At 39.9% G+C, this 15,450-nt stretch overlaps 1 protein-coding gene across 7 annotated transcripts in view; it reads left to right on the top strand.

Moving 5' to 3' along the window:
- ARSG (arylsulfatase G) overlaps positions 1 to 15,450 on the top strand; it is a 129,289-nt gene that overhangs the window by 57,202 nt on the left and 56,637 nt on the right. For 6 of the 7 annotated variants that reach the window (XM_070740288.1, XM_070740287.1, XM_070740281.1 and 3 more), the window contains exons 5-6: positions 517 to 628; positions 2,316 to 2,453. In XM_070740288.1, coding sequence (XP_070596389.1) covers positions 517 to 628; positions 2,316 to 2,453 — 250 coding nt within the window. The remainder of the gene's footprint in view (positions 1 to 516; positions 629 to 2,315; positions 2,454 to 15,450) is intronic. The other variant, XM_070740286.1, reaches the window with a different exon arrangement.

Genomic DNA, 15,450 nt, shown 5'->3' with positions numbered 1-15,450 from the left:
CCCAAATTGGATCCTGCAACATTATCCTGGGTCATGCATATTTGCCTTCATTTGTCTAGTACTGTTGTAACAATCCAATAATGACCCAATAGCTCATAGGTTTTCTAGTGCATATTAAAAACAGAGCCATGGTGGCCCAGTGGTTAGAATGGAGAATTGCAGGCTAATTCTGCCAACTGCCAGTAGTTCAGTTCTCACCGAACTCCGTCTTCTATCCTTCCTAGGTCAGTAAAATGAGGCCCCACATTGTTGGGGGCAATATACTGACTATGAAGCAGTATATAAGTCTGTTGCTAATGCAGAGTTCTTTCTACCAGTAATGAACCTAATCATGCTAAAAACTCTTAAATAATTTGAAGAGAACCACGAGATCACAGTCAGTGCTTGAATATTGACATGTATCCTTCTGAGTCCTTGCAGTTGGGCTGCCACAGATGTGTAGTTCATTTCAGACAAGAGTGACCCCTTTGTTGAGATAGCCAGACATATCTTCATTTTGTATCTTTTTGTTCCTAGGTTTTGATTTTTATTTTGGGATACCATATAGCCCTGATATGGGCTGTACTGACACTCCAGGTTATAACCTTCCTGCCTGCCCAGCTTGTCCCAGATGCTCCACAACAGTCAGGTATGTTTATTTATTGTTTAACCTAGTGACAATATTAAAACATTTGTAGTATGTTTTGAAATTTCAGTTCCAGCACTGAGCCAGAAAATCCAAAAATCTATGCACAATAAAGATCAACCCAAATTAAAAATAAAAATAATAAAACAGATGGCACTGGAGCAGTGAAGGGTTACAAACTTTTTTACTACCACACTATGGGCATGGCTTGTTTTGTGGGTGTAGCTTACCAGTCATGTGACCAGGTCGGGTGGCTTGATGATCATGTGACCGGGCGGTGGCTTAAAGGTCATGTGACTGGCTTAAAGGTGGCCAACTTGACGTCACTCATGTCAAGGGTTTGGGTTAGGGTACCTGGCCTCTCCTCACCTCAAAGAGATACAATTTCCCTATCTATTTACTATTACTGAACATCCAAAATATACTATTTAATTCTATGTATATATGCCATGTGTATACATACATATTATACACAGGCACACAAAAATATACATTATCTACTGTATAAACTGTACGTACATACACATACTCACGCACAGCTCTTCTAAAATTATACACATTCAACCTCATTTACTTCAATGGGAAAAATATACCCAGATCCCAAAAGTGGGAAAAAAAAAAAATCAACATTTTTCTGCGTACCTGACTGTACCCGTAGGAGCCCATCACTGCACTGGAGGTAACATAACTGGAAACACCTTTCAAAATGTCTCAGTATTTAACATATTTCTGAAAACTCTCAAAGTGTCGACTGGCCTGATTTCCATGAAATTGTTCAATTGGTGCTACCTCTGAGAAGGAGGGCCTTCTAACTATGTTTTCCCTCATTCTGTGAAAATGTGGGACTACACAAAGTTTCCCCCTAAATCACCTAAAGATAGTCCCAATTTACCAATCATAAATAGGACTTTTAACTCCGTAAGCATTTCCTTACTGGGAAATAATTTTTATTTATCTATCAAATTTATTGGCTGTTCACCATACCACAGGGTAACTCTGGGCAGCCAATAAGCTCATATGATTGTGCTTTGCTTTCCCTGCTCCCTTCCCTTTAAATGCTCAACATGGTGTGTTGTGATAATTAGAAGAAGGAAAAGATGGAATCAAACAAGTGATCTTTAGACATCTGTGTCTGTGCCTCCCCTCTCCCCCCCCTATTGTGTTACCTGTTTACTCTCTTATAAGCACTTTTTCTGCTCTGCAAAGAGGGGGGGGGCAAAGAAAAAAAATGCGTAGCAGAGAGATGCTGTAAAGGATATAAAGGACGACGATGATTGTAAAGTTAATTTTCAACACCATTGTAACTTTGAATAGTTGATAAACAGGGCAATTGGTAGGTGAGTCTACCTGTAATAGGTTGGGTTCATTTACGTTGGAGGAGGTGAGTCTTGCAACTTCCAAGTCCCAAACTATGTTAAGCCTAATTATCCTTTCAGAGCAGTTTGTGGTAGTTTGAAACTTAGTCACTTGTGTTCCGTCCTATCTTTTCCAATCTTAATAGAGACTGTTTTATTGCTCTGACAAGTAATTTAATATATACTCCAGAGAGCAAATGTAACCTTGGCTCTCTTTTTTTAGCTGATTTTGTTGTGCAAAGGCTATGGAATTACCAAAATAAATAATATTTTTAGAGCCCACTTTTGTATTAATCTCTCATTCCATACTCAAGATCTTACTTTTTCCCCCCCAGTAAACATCAGAAAAACTGCTATCCTGAAATTGCACTTCCTCTTTTTGAAAACCTTACAATTGTCCAACAGCCTGTAAACTTAACTACTTTAGCTGCGAAGTTTACAGAAAAAGTTATTCATTTCATCCATTATGCCAGGTAAGAAAATCTCCACAAACATTTACCTTACTTCGGTAAAGTATTAATGGATTGGCATTGTATAAATTACCCTGTAGTCTAACTTCATATATACACCTGTCTTCTCTCATTAAACTTGAAGAAGATTGGAATTTCCCTCTTCCATAGCAAAATCTTATTAGGTAAAATTTTCACATGACTACTCTTCTTAGCAATGGCATTTCCAATAGTCCCAGTCCAAGTGCTGCTGGGCTGGGATCCAGGTGCTGGGCAGGGTGCAGATATACAGGTGAAACTCAAAAAATTAGAATATTGTGCAAAAGTTCATTTATTTCAGTTATGCAACTTAAAAGGTGAAACGTAATATATGATAAAAACTCATTACATGCAAAGCGAGATAGTTCAAACCATGATTTGTCATAATTGTGATGATGGGTTACAACTCATGAAATCCCCAAATTCACCATCTCAGAAAATTAGAATATTACATGCAATCAATAAAACAAGGATTGTACATAGAATAATATTGGACCTCTGAAAAATATAAGCATGCATATGTACTCAGAACTTGATTTGGGCCCCTTCTGCAACAATTACAATGTCATCTGCTGGTGTTGGTCCAATGTGCTTGAACTATCTTGCCTTGTATGTAATGAGTCTCTCATGTATGTAATGAGTCTCTCTCATACATTATGTTTCACCTTTTAAGTTGCATTACTGAAATAAATGAACTTTTGCACAATATTCTAATTTTTAGAGTGTCTTCAGAACTGCAACATGGTTGTTCAATCTTACTAAATAATGTGAGTCTTATTATAATATTTTGGTCCCATTGCATAGATACATAAAGATTCTAAGTGATTCTGTTATTTAGCAAACTATTGACAAATAGTTTTCTTTACATTATGTTTGATTATTGTGATTGTTCAGATTCATTGAATTATATATTACAGCACTTTGATATATTAATATTGCCCCGATCTGCAATAAATGTGGATTCATAATATCGTCGATTCCCAAGTGCAGGAATCCATTCAGTTTTTGATTGAAAACTTTTAGATAAGGGAAATGTTAGGCTGCTTCTAATGTCCAGATGAAATAAGTTTTCCTTTTATTCTGCACTCTGAAATAACAGAGAAAGGCCTAAATCTATGATGGTGAACCTAGGGCATGCGCACCACAGGTAGCACACAACGCCCTCTCTGTGGGCATGCGAGTTGTCACCCTAGTTCAGGGGTAGGCAAAGTCGGCTCTTCTATGACATGTGGACTTCAACTCCCAGAATTCCTGAGCTAGCAAGATTGGCTCAGGAATTCTGGGAGTTGAAGTCCACAAGTCATAGAAGAACCAACTTTGCCTACCCCTGCCCTAGTTCAATTGTACCGCGCTTGCGCATGCCTCCCACCAGCCAGCTGGTCATTGGGTCTCTGCCATGGATGCAAAGGGGGGGAGAGATGTGCAGTGGGGCTATGTGCACATGCATGGAGGTCAGGGGGTTGGTGGGCTCCACATGAGCATGTACACATGTACTTTGGGCACTCGGTTCAGAAAAGGTTAGCCATCACTGGCTTAGATCTTCTGGGTTACAATCTTGAAGAATGCTATCACATTCATCCTCTGCAGGTTTTTTGCCTCAAGGAAAATAACTCCTTCATTCTCCTTTCATGTGACTTAATTTCTACTCTACAGATTATTCCCTTTGTACTTATTCTAGGTATAGTATTTGAGGAGAGTCTGAACTTTGGAAATTATTGTGCAACTATTAATTGTGATTTATTTGGAAAGTTGCATTTGCTTCCAATTCACTTCTTTCACCTGTCAAGATCCTTTTGATTATTCTTCTATTTTCTCTTCCATCTTGATAACATTCCATGCGCGCAATCATTAATAAAAAATATTAAATTGCTGAGGACTGAATACTGTTGCATCACATTCAATACCTTACTTTAGTAGTTCAAAAGTTTTCTTGAGCAGTTTTCAAGCCAGCTCTGCACCATTAATACCCAGCTGCCCCATATTTAATTAGTTTGCTAATCAGGATGTCTTGAAGTGTTCTGTCAATGGCTTAATGAAATTATTGCACAGGTAGTTCTCAATTACCACTATAATGGCACCTGCCCATCAAAATCACAAGTTGTAGCAATCGTAAAATATGACCGATCCAGTTTATGGTCTTTTTTGTGGCAGTGATTAAGTGAATTAATGGTTCACCATGGACTTGGTTTTGCTGAAAATCAGAAGTAAATGCTGGATTTTGGCAAAACCATCATAAAATATAGTCACATGACTGGAAGGTGGCATATAGCCATAAATGCAGCCTGGTTGCCATCCCCTGAAGTTTGGTCATGTGACTATGAGTGGGCTGTCATTAGAACTTCCAATCCAGGTCATAAGTAGTCCCTTGATAGGTCCACTGTAACTTCAACTGGTCACCAAGCCACCAGTCGTAAGTCAAAGCCTACTTATATGAGCCATGGTGACGCTGTGGTTCAAATGTAATATTGCAGGCTACTTCACTGGCTGTCAGCAGTTTGGCAGATCAAATCTCATCAGGCTCAAGTTTGACTCAGCCTTCCATCCTTCCAAGGTCGGTAAAATGAGGACCCAGACTGTTGGGAGCAATATGCTGATTCTGTAAACTGCTTAGAGAGGATTCTAAAGCACTATGAAGCGGTATATAAATTTAAGTGCTATTACTATTGGTATACTTCCATAGCAATTCTAGTAAGTAAGTTCCTCAATCAAAAAACAAAGAAAGTTTAGTCTAACAAAACTTGTTTTGGATGCTAGATTTTTGGGGAATTGTTCAAACATTTACAAACTGATTTTATTTTAATTTTCTCTAAAATCTTCCCAGACATTGATGCACTTGATTGATGTGTAGTTACCAACCTCTTCTTTTATTCCCTTGGGCCAGACATCAGTGATTTTCTTCAATGCCCTAGGATGCAATCCATCTGTTTTATCAAGGTCAGTAAGTATTCCCTGAGTAAGTTTCTAATAAGCTAAAGTTGGTGTCCTCTTCCTTTATCCTTATATTCACAATTGCTTGTGAAAAAGCATTTCCTCATCTCTTTTTAAAATAAATTTATCCAACCATAAAATACACATAAAAATGAAAATAGCGGGGAAAAGAGTAGAGAAAATATAGGATAAGAAGAAAAAAGAAAGGTATTGGCTCTTGACTTTTTAAAGCGCCTTTTTTGCGTTTTCAGCCAGCAGAATATTGCAGGAGGCCAAAAACTGGCCCCTGTGTCCCGTTTTGGCTGGCAAAGGCACCACAGCCCGGTTCTCTGATATTTCAGTGCAGCCCCGCAGACTAGATCAAAGCACTCCATGCGCTGGCTTTGGTCCACAGGCCTTGAGTTTGACACCCATGTCTTAGAGCAATAGTAGAAGACAGAATCCGGTCTAGTGGCAGAATTTTCCCTGATTCCACTGAGAAGATTGGGTAACATTATCAGATAGAGCTTAGAAAAAGAGGGCCCCAAAGTCTACTCTTAGAGTAAAACCCCATCTTCTTCAGTGTTTTTATTTTTATTTGATTTTCCTACTTAAATTGAGAACAGGGACAATCTTTTATAAGGCATAATTCTGATATACTGATGTCTTTAGCAATTTTTATTTGTTTTGTCAAAAATAGCATAAAAAGAATAAGGCCTCTTTTGGTTCCAGAGAGAGGAATATGGGTCATGTTTTGCATCATTCCTACATAGTAAAAAAAGTACTTTGGCACTAAGCTTGCCTTGTTAATATGCAGAATTCAAGTTTCAGTCTTATCAGAGGTGGTAACAGAAAGTTGATGCAGAAGGCTATTTTATTTTAACTTCAGTAGAACTGAAGTTCTAGTTGTTTGTTTAGTTCAGAACTTTGATCTGATTCACAAAAATGTGCTTCAGAGTATATGGAAATGCAAGTCAGCATATGTCTGCAACTTTAAAGCAGCTACATATTTCCTCAGGATTTCTATCAAGACTTGCATACAGGTGCTATATTTATGCTGAAGTCCTGCTTGGTTATATGCAAACATCTGCACAACATATTAAAAAAAAAAACTCAGTTAAGAGGACTCTGTTAGAATTGGATTATGTATCCAAGACATTTTCACATAACAACTTCAAAAACATGGAAAGCCGCCAATGAACCTTTGAAAGTTTCTGACTGATTTTACCATGTATTATTTTAGTTTTGTATTTCGGCACAATTTGTACTCATAGAAGATGAAGGCACTCCACGCTTTAGTGGGGTTAATGAGAAAGATTTCCTTTTTAATGAATCTCAGGGGTTATCTTTAATTGGGTATTAGGACTGGATCAAACCGGTTAATCTCTTATGCAAGCAGTTGAAACTAATCCAGGAGAAAATTCATTTGAGTAGACAAGGTGATACTTTAAAAACAACTTTGTAAGCTGACATTTATTTTCATTTTTCTTGATCCTTTTTGTTCTTAGCTTTGAACAAATTGTGAGTTCTTGAGATCTCTGTGGGAGGTTTGTTTTATTATTACTTCAAACTGGAATGTTCCTGATAGTAGAGTAGAAGAGACAGTTAATTGCCACAGATAAAATATTCCCAAATTGGAGTCATTGATAAAACCTCCAACTTAATATATCACTGTGTCCAATATATCACTGATAATCAATATCGTTCTCAGGTGCAATTTCAAGTGGCAACCAAATACCTAGATAATAGTAAAACAAAGCCTACTATAACATGTGGCAGCTGCCAAAGGCCGAAGTCCTCCTCGGTGCCCCTTGCTTGCTGCTTGCGGAGACTTCGGAGCGGCGCCTTTCCTCGCTTTCCGACCCCACGGGGAGAGAGACCTCCTAGCATGGGCAACATGGAATCTGCCCCCGTGGCCACGGGGATCTGTATCAGTTTTAGCAGCAAGTCCAGCAGCTCCTGGGTTCCCCAGGTCCTTCCTCTGGATACTACTGGGAACACGGAGGACTGGAAATGTTAACTGGTGAGAATGGCGGTCAATGGAGGGTGACCAAGGTAACCAGCGAGAGTATGGAAAGAAAGTGGCAGAGTTGCTGATCCAAATTAAGGTATTAAGTAAAGAGAGCAGATCTTTATCCAGGCTTGCACAACTGCTTCATAAACTGTTCCTGTGTTTCTGCATGCATGTCAGTGCATAGTCACTCTCCTTCCATGTTTTTCTTAGTGAGACAGCGGGTGGAGGCAGCTGAGCTCAGTTAATGTGGCAGCTATGCATGCCGGAAAACAAGATATAGCTGCCTTAATGGTTCTAGGAAAGATGCTTTGTGTGCATTCTTTTAAAGGATTTGCACAGCCCTAGGCAGAAGTGCTTCTCTTGAGGGCTTTCCATAAAGATATAAAATTCCTCCTAAAAGCTGCTATCCTTTGATATTACATTGCTTTCTTTAGAAGTAGGCATCCCAGTCCTTTGTCATCCTAAGACCGGAATTAAGAAAATGGTATCAGCTAAATCTTTCTGTTCCATGTCTTTATATGCATAGCCATTTTTCCAAGGAGAATGATGAAATAAATATAAATACAAGAGAACAAATCAGAACACAATGTTTTTTTTCTCAGTGGTAGTCTTTGAAATAGCAGTCATGAGCATAACAGTGACATTCTTGCACTGTTGATCTTCCGGTACAGTAAATATTAGTGCAATTAAGTACTGTATTCCCCAGTCTACTTTTAATTGGAAAGATTGATCTGGAGGACAGAAGGGTCTGGAGGACAGAAGGAAAAGGGGGGACATGATCGAAACATTTAAATATGTTAAAGGGTTAAATAAGGTTCAGGAGGGAAGTGTTTTTAATAGGAAAGTGAACACAAGAACAAGGGGACACAATCTGAAGTTAGTTGGGGGAAAGATCAAAAGCAACGTGAGAAAATATTATTTCACTGAAAGAGTAGTAGATCCTTGGAACAAACTTCCAGCAGACATGGTTGGTAAATCCACAGTAACTGAATTTAAACATGCCTGGGATAAACATATATCCATTGTAAGATAAAATACAGGAAATAGTATAAGGGCAGACTAGATGGACCATGAGGTCTTTTTCTGCCGTCAGTCTTCTATGTTTCTATGTTAGTCCACATACAAAAAATACATGGATAAATTGGACATCAGAAATTCCAATATCTAAAACAGTGATGGTGAACCTTTTCTTCCTTGGGTGCCGAAAGAGTACGGGCGAGTGTTATCGCGCATGCATGGGGAGGGCAAAAACAGCTTTCCCTGCCCTCTGGAGGCCAGAAACGGCCTGTTTCCCAACTTCTGGTGTGCCCAATAGGCTCGTGTTTCACCCTCCCCAGGTTCCAAAGGCTTCCCTGGAGTGGGGTAGGGTAAAAACGCCCTACTCTATCCCCCAGGAGGCTCTCTGGAAGCCAAAAATGCCCTCCCAGAGCCTCTGTGTGAGGCAAAAATCAGCTGGCTGGCACATCCATGCACATTGGAGGTGAGCTAGGGAAATGGCTCACGTGCCAGCAGATATGGCTCCATGTGCCACCTGTGGCACCTGTGCCATAGGTTCTCCATCACTGATCTAAAACCAATGGAAAATATTTTCAGTATCTCAGAAGATATTGTTACACCTGTTTTAAAGTAGATATTCTTGGATCAAAGCACTCGCAAAGATAGATTTTGTTAGAAAATACTTGATACAGGATTCGTTAAGAAATTAAATTGTGTTCCTCACGAATCATATCTCTTTGCATATAAACACACAAATAAACATATTCAGTCTTTTTTCTGCATAGTACTGGAGGCAGATGGGGAACCTTTTTTCTACAAGCATTTAGGCACTATAATAAATCTAACATTTAAGATGCCTCAATATTCTTTGCTGATGAGTCAGAGAGGATTTCTTTTATCTTCCCTTCTTGCCAGATCCTCTTCTTTCCTGGAAAATATATGAAGATTGATGTAACAGTTGTAATTTTAATGCAAGCAATTTATTATAGTATTGAAAGAGATTTTGTATCAGTCAGCTGTAAATTAGTGCAGAATAGAAAGTGATGTCATTTGCTAATAACAGCAGGGAGAAATAAATGGTTCTTTGTGGAAATCTAGGGAGAAGCCATTTCCTGAGAGAAATATAATCTAAAATGAGGGAATTTAGATCTGGATTTGTACATGGTCGATCCATTCTTTGTTTTGATTGATTGATTGGATTATTATTATATTGGATTATTATTATTATAGTATTGGATTATTATTATATGTTGTCTTATTATTGCTGTTAGCCGCCCCGAGTCTTCAGAGAGGGGCGGCACACAAATCCAATTAATAATAATAATAATAATAATAATAATAATAATAATAATAATAATAATAATAATAATAATTATATGCCATCAAATTATTTTTGACTGTTTGACTGTTGAGTAGAAACCACATAGATGTCTTCCATGGTGATGTATCCATAACCTGGGCCTTCTAGTAGAACATCCAGCGGTGGGCTACTAGCTGGAACGCTAAATTGTGCTTGCCACCGCAGCTCGTAAGTGCTTGCAGGGCCAGCGCGATTTTGCTTCTGCACCTGTGGATGTAGCAAAATCACGCACAGAGCTGCAGGTGCACCCGTGTTTCGGCGAAGTTATTTTGCTTCCGTGCATCCCGAAACATGGGCGAACTTGTAGCTCTGTGTGTGATTTTGCTACCTCCGCAGGTGCAGAAGCAAAATCGCGCTGGCCCCGCAAGCATTTACGAGCCGCGGTGGCAAGCACAATTTAGCGTTCCGGCTAGTAGCCCACCACTGAGTACATCCATCAGCACTGAAACTTTGGGAAACATCCACTTTGCTATTGGTCTCTTCTTCTCTACTACCAGGAATAATCCATTATATTTCTCCCTTCTTTTCTAGCATTGAACCACATTCAAAGAGGTTTTCCCATTCTTTGTTCATCCTGAGTTTATTGATTGACCATTTAATGGAATTTTGCACAAGAAGTAAGCAAACGTCTTAGCAGCTCTGAATTTTAGTGGGCATTAAGGATTCAGACAGTATGTGAGCAAAAGGAAGTTTGACACAATGTGTGGGAAAAGTAGCTCACAAAATCACACCTGGACAAAAATCAAGAATCTTACTTAATCTTGAGGGGGGGGGGAAGTGGTGCATTTAATTCAGGATTCCTAGTTCAGAAATTACTAAGTAGCCAGAAAGTCACACTGGTAGTGTTGTCTGTGGGAAGAATAAAAACAGACAAGATGGTGGAATTGGTATTGCAATTGTATTGCAGTGGCCTTGCTCTCTGTACAAAAGAAGCTTCCTGCCATCTTGCCTTTTTTGACCTTTGCCCCCTCTTTCACAGATGCCACTACACACTAAGGAGGAAAAAATAAAATAACTGATATTTAAGATCACACTGTAAACTTACTTATCATCTTATAAGTAAACAGTACAGATAGTTCTCAACTTACAACATTCATTTAGTGACGTTCAAAGACACATGGTCGTGTAATCAAAATTCAGATGCTTGACAAATGGTTCATATTTATGACAATTGCACAGTAACTTTTTTGCAAGCAATGTTAATAGGGAAATCAGGTTCCCTTAATAACTGTTACTAATTTAACAAATAAATTGATTCATTTAATAACTGCTAAATGAAATATTGTAAAATGGGGCAAAATTCACTTAACTTTCTCAATTAGCCACCCAAATTTTGGGCTCAATTGTGGTTGTAAGTCAAGAAGTGAGCAAGTTGTACTTCCAAAAGAAACAAGCCTTGTAATAAAATAGTTTATTTCTCTTAATCCTTTGTTAGATCATGTTTTCTGATGAGTAACTCTAAATTGCTAATGTCTATGGGAAATGACTAAGTCTTGAAGTTAATTTTTGATTGGACTTGCCCAGAGTTGGTTGAAAGATCACTGATTATATAAATGGAAGGGAGGGAGGGAGAGAGAGAGAAAAAGAAAGAAGGAAAGAAAGAAAGAAAGAAAGAAAGAAAGACAGGCACTGTTTTTACATTGTAGCAGGCAGTGTCTGTGCTCAAAGTAAATAGTTGCATCAATACATCCCCTTAATCTGTGTTGTTTCTGATGAAAAATATGTAGATGTGGGTGCTTGAAACTCAACAGTGTCTCAAGAACTGCAATATTAATGTAGCTGAGTTTTTGAATTGGTGCAGATATTTAAAGAATATTATAAACTCTCCTTGAAATAGAATTTCATTCCATAATTATTCTCTCAAAGATTTCTCAGCTTTGTTTCTAGCCCACTTGTGCTTCCCACACTTCATATTGTTTTCCAAATTTAGACATACCAAAGCTTCCTTTTCTTCTGCCTCTGAGAAGAAAAGGAAAAAAAAGAAGTTCTTAAAGGGCTTAGAGATTAAGGAAATTGTTAATTTCCAAGAAGATCAAGAAAATCTTGTTCAGAGTTTCTTTTCCTTCCTTCCTTCCTTCCTTCCTTCCTTCCTTCCTTCCTTCCTTCCTTCCTTCCTTCCTTCCTTCCTTCCTTCCTTCCTTCCTTCCTTCCTTCCTCCCTTCCTCTTTTCCATCCAATATCTTAATCAAAAATATAACATTCCCTATCTGTCTTACAAAATAATGTGGATTGGGGAGCAATTGATAATGTTAACATTTCAATGCAAGTTAATTGATATTTCCTGACCTGGCAATTAAATATAAACCTTTACAAGGTAAACTATTTTTCTAATACATTTCAGTGACCAAAAACTTTGTAAGTAAGCATTAGGAAAGGAACAATAGTTCAACTATTTTTCATAATAGCAAAATCCAGGAATGATAAATATAGAGGAATGTTCAAAACTCAATGATGCAACCTTCTTATTCAATTTTTGACCATAAAGTTACAACATTATGAGACCTGGGGGTATTTCTGCAAGTTGGAATAATAGTACTACCATTACATGATAGATATCTTGCAGGGGAGAATAAAATTTCTTGCAAATTCCTGCTTCTTCCATCTACACTGCCTGGGGGCTGCTAACATCAGGCACCATTTTGTTGATGCAACTACTAGATAAGCCCCATTGACCTCTATTGTAAAATATTTCTATATGTATTTATAAAAATGGAAAGTTTTAGAAAGTTTAGATCAATGTTTCCCAACCTTGGCAACTTGAAGATATTTGGACTTCAACTCCCAGAATTCCCCAGCCAGCGAATGCTGGCTGGGGAATTCTGGGAGTTGAAGTCCAAATATCTTCAAGTTGCCAAGGTTGGGAAACACTGGTTTAGATAATCAAAGCCTGCAAGATATCTCTTCTATGAGCTCTTGTGTAATTTCAGCCATTTTTATTCTAAACACATATACAGTGGTACCTCTACTTATGAACTTAATTTGTTTGTGACCAGGTTCTTAAGTAGAAACGTTTGTATGTAGAAGCAACTTTTCCCATAGGAATCAATGTAAAAGCAAATAATGCGTGCAAAATCATTAGGAAAATCCAAAACTTTGGGGCTTTAAAAAAGAAGCCACTGCGTGGCTGACGAAGCAGAGGTGAACTGAGTGGGGGGAGGGACAGCGAGAGGTGGCAAGCAGGGCCAATCCCAACGAATGCAAGCTCCGTGAGTCTTTGCTTCCCGTTTCTGTCCACCCCATTCTGATCATTTCTCCTACAACTTTCTCCTCTCTTGAGCTCCATGAGTCTTTGCCACCCGCTTCTGTCCACCCACCTCTAATAATTTCCCCCACACCTTTCTCCTCTCTTGAGCTCCATGAGAACGTCCAGAGAATGGAAAATGCGCTCTTGGATCCAGGCTTCCCAGATCGAAGGGAGGGCTTCTTTTTTCTGGACACTGGGACAGACTTATTCCTTCAGCCCCCAGAGGATGGAAAATGCTCCATTTATTTCAGGCTGGGAGGGCTTCTTTTCTCTGGGAGCTGGGAGAGACATCCTCCCTCGTTGGCAGCCCCACTTTGGCTTCTGCCCTCCTTGACAGCCCTGCTGCCTCCTTCTCCTTTCCTCCCCCTTCTTTTCTCCTCCTCATCCTCCTTTCTTCCTCCTCCTTCTCCTCTTCCTCCCCTCCTCCTCCTTTCTTTCTCTTCCACCTCCACCGGCATCCAAATGATGCCCCCCCTCCTCCTGTCCCCCCGCTGTTTCCCCACTCCCCTCCAAGGTCACTCACTCATTTGCTGGCATGCAAGGCTGGGAAGGCAAACGCTCTTCCCCGGCTGTGTCTTCTGCAGCACCGTAGGGCAGCGCTGGCACAGCTTGGGGAAGGAAGGAAGGAAGGGGCTTTGGGACAGGATGGAGGGATCAGTTACAGGATTCTTTTCCTTCTCTTCCTCCTCCTCTTCCTCCTCTCCTTCTCCTCTCTTTCTCCTTCTCCTCCTCTTCTTCCTTTCCTTCTCTTCCTTCTCCTCTTCCTCCCCCTCTTCTTCCTTTCTCTTCATCCCTCACCAGCATCCAAATGACCAACCCCCATCCTCCTGGATCTGTCCTTTCTGTCGCTGGGATATCCCCTTTGCTTGCCTTAAATCCTGCTATTAAAGTGCCTTGGAAGCCATGGGAGGGAAAAAAAAGAAACTTGGCCATGCAGTTTGGAAGGGGGGAGTTGTCTCGCTGCAGGGCTGTGGTCCCGAGCAGCGGGGCGTTCATTCTGCCTCCTCCTCCTTGTTCTCCTGCCCGCTTGCGTGCGCCCTCATCCCCAGCAGCTGCACTCCCTACTGCCGATCAAGAAGCCTTATCACTTTTTTTGGCCTCTTATTTGTTCCATGAGGGAGCGGGATCAAGAGGAGGAGGAGGAGGAGGAGGGTGAGAGTCTCTCCTCGCTTCCGCTTCTGCTTTCGCCGCTTGCTTCTTCTTCCATTAAAAAAGTTCTCGAGCCAGGTGAGTGGGGTGGGGAGTTTGTTGCCCGCGTGGGCGTGCGTGTATTTGTGTGCTGCCTCTTTTCATTGGGGAATCCCGGCGGTGGCAGTCACAAGGCAGAGGAATCCCTGGGCTCAGGTTCGTAAGTAGAAAATGGTTTGGAAGTAGAGGCAAAAAAAATCTTAAACACTGGGTTCATATCTCGAAAAGTTCATTAGTAGAGGCGTTCGTAAGTGCATTGTTTTACATTTGCAGCATTGTGCAAAACCGCCTTGTTGCCCACTGCCAGAAAAACCTCCTGATCTATATGTTTTATGTAGAAAGGACATAGTACTGTCTAGATCAGGGATGTCAAACTCGCGGGCATCACATTTTTATCCCGCGAGGATTGTGGCTTTTTTCTCCTTTGCTAAACTGGGGGTGGGGTGGCCAGCATGTGATGCATCCAGCATGTGCACCAGGAGTTTGACACCCCTGGTTTAGATGAAAGGGGATAAAAAACAGAGCAAGAGCCTGTGACTGGTTTTTACTGGTTTTTAAAATGTGTTTTCTTTAATTGTACAGTATACTGTAGAAGGGCTGTCCTTAACAAGTCTTCCAAATGTTTTCCTAGAGTTCAACTCTGGTGGTATAGAAATCAGTGAGGTGAATTCTAGAATTTATATGTGATGTGAGGTTATAGAAATGTCAGTATTTATTTATAAAATTTATAGGCTGCCCATCTTACCTCAAGGTAACTCAATGTATAATTCAAGAATTTAAAAAAGGAGGGAGGAAATTGAAGGAATAGGATGGTAACTTCTTGACAGAAAGAGAAGGAAGTCATAATTCTATGTTTTATTTTATTTTTCTAAGCTTTCCTTTGATTCTTTAAACTTTTATTCTATGTAAAATTCTAATAAATAATAAAAAGAAATGAAAATGTGGGTCAATGCTCTCTGGATCAAAGTATGGATCAATCTTTTTGGTTAACAAGATTGGGGAAGAAAAGTGACATTGTACAACTCTTGCTTCAGGCCCTGCAAAAGAGACTGAACGGGAGTGGTGCTGAGAGAAACCGTTCCTGTGTATTGTTTTAGGGAAATGAAAACTTCAAGAAATGACAAATTTCAGTGCAAGAGAAAGAAATTACAGTGATCCCCCGGGTATCGCGACCCCGATCATTGCGAACGGGCTAAATCGCTATTTTTAAACCCGGAAGTCAAAACACCATCTGCGCATGTGCGCCCTTTTTTTTATGGCCACGCATGCGTAG

This window comes from Erythrolamprus reginae, chromosome 2, assembly GCF_031021105.1.
Source record: "Erythrolamprus reginae isolate rEryReg1 chromosome 2, rEryReg1.hap1, whole genome shotgun sequence".
NCBI classification, from domain to species: Eukaryota; Metazoa; Chordata; class Lepidosauria; order Squamata; family Dipsadidae; genus Erythrolamprus; species Erythrolamprus reginae.
This window is presented reverse-complemented; position numbering and strand designations above follow the sequence as displayed.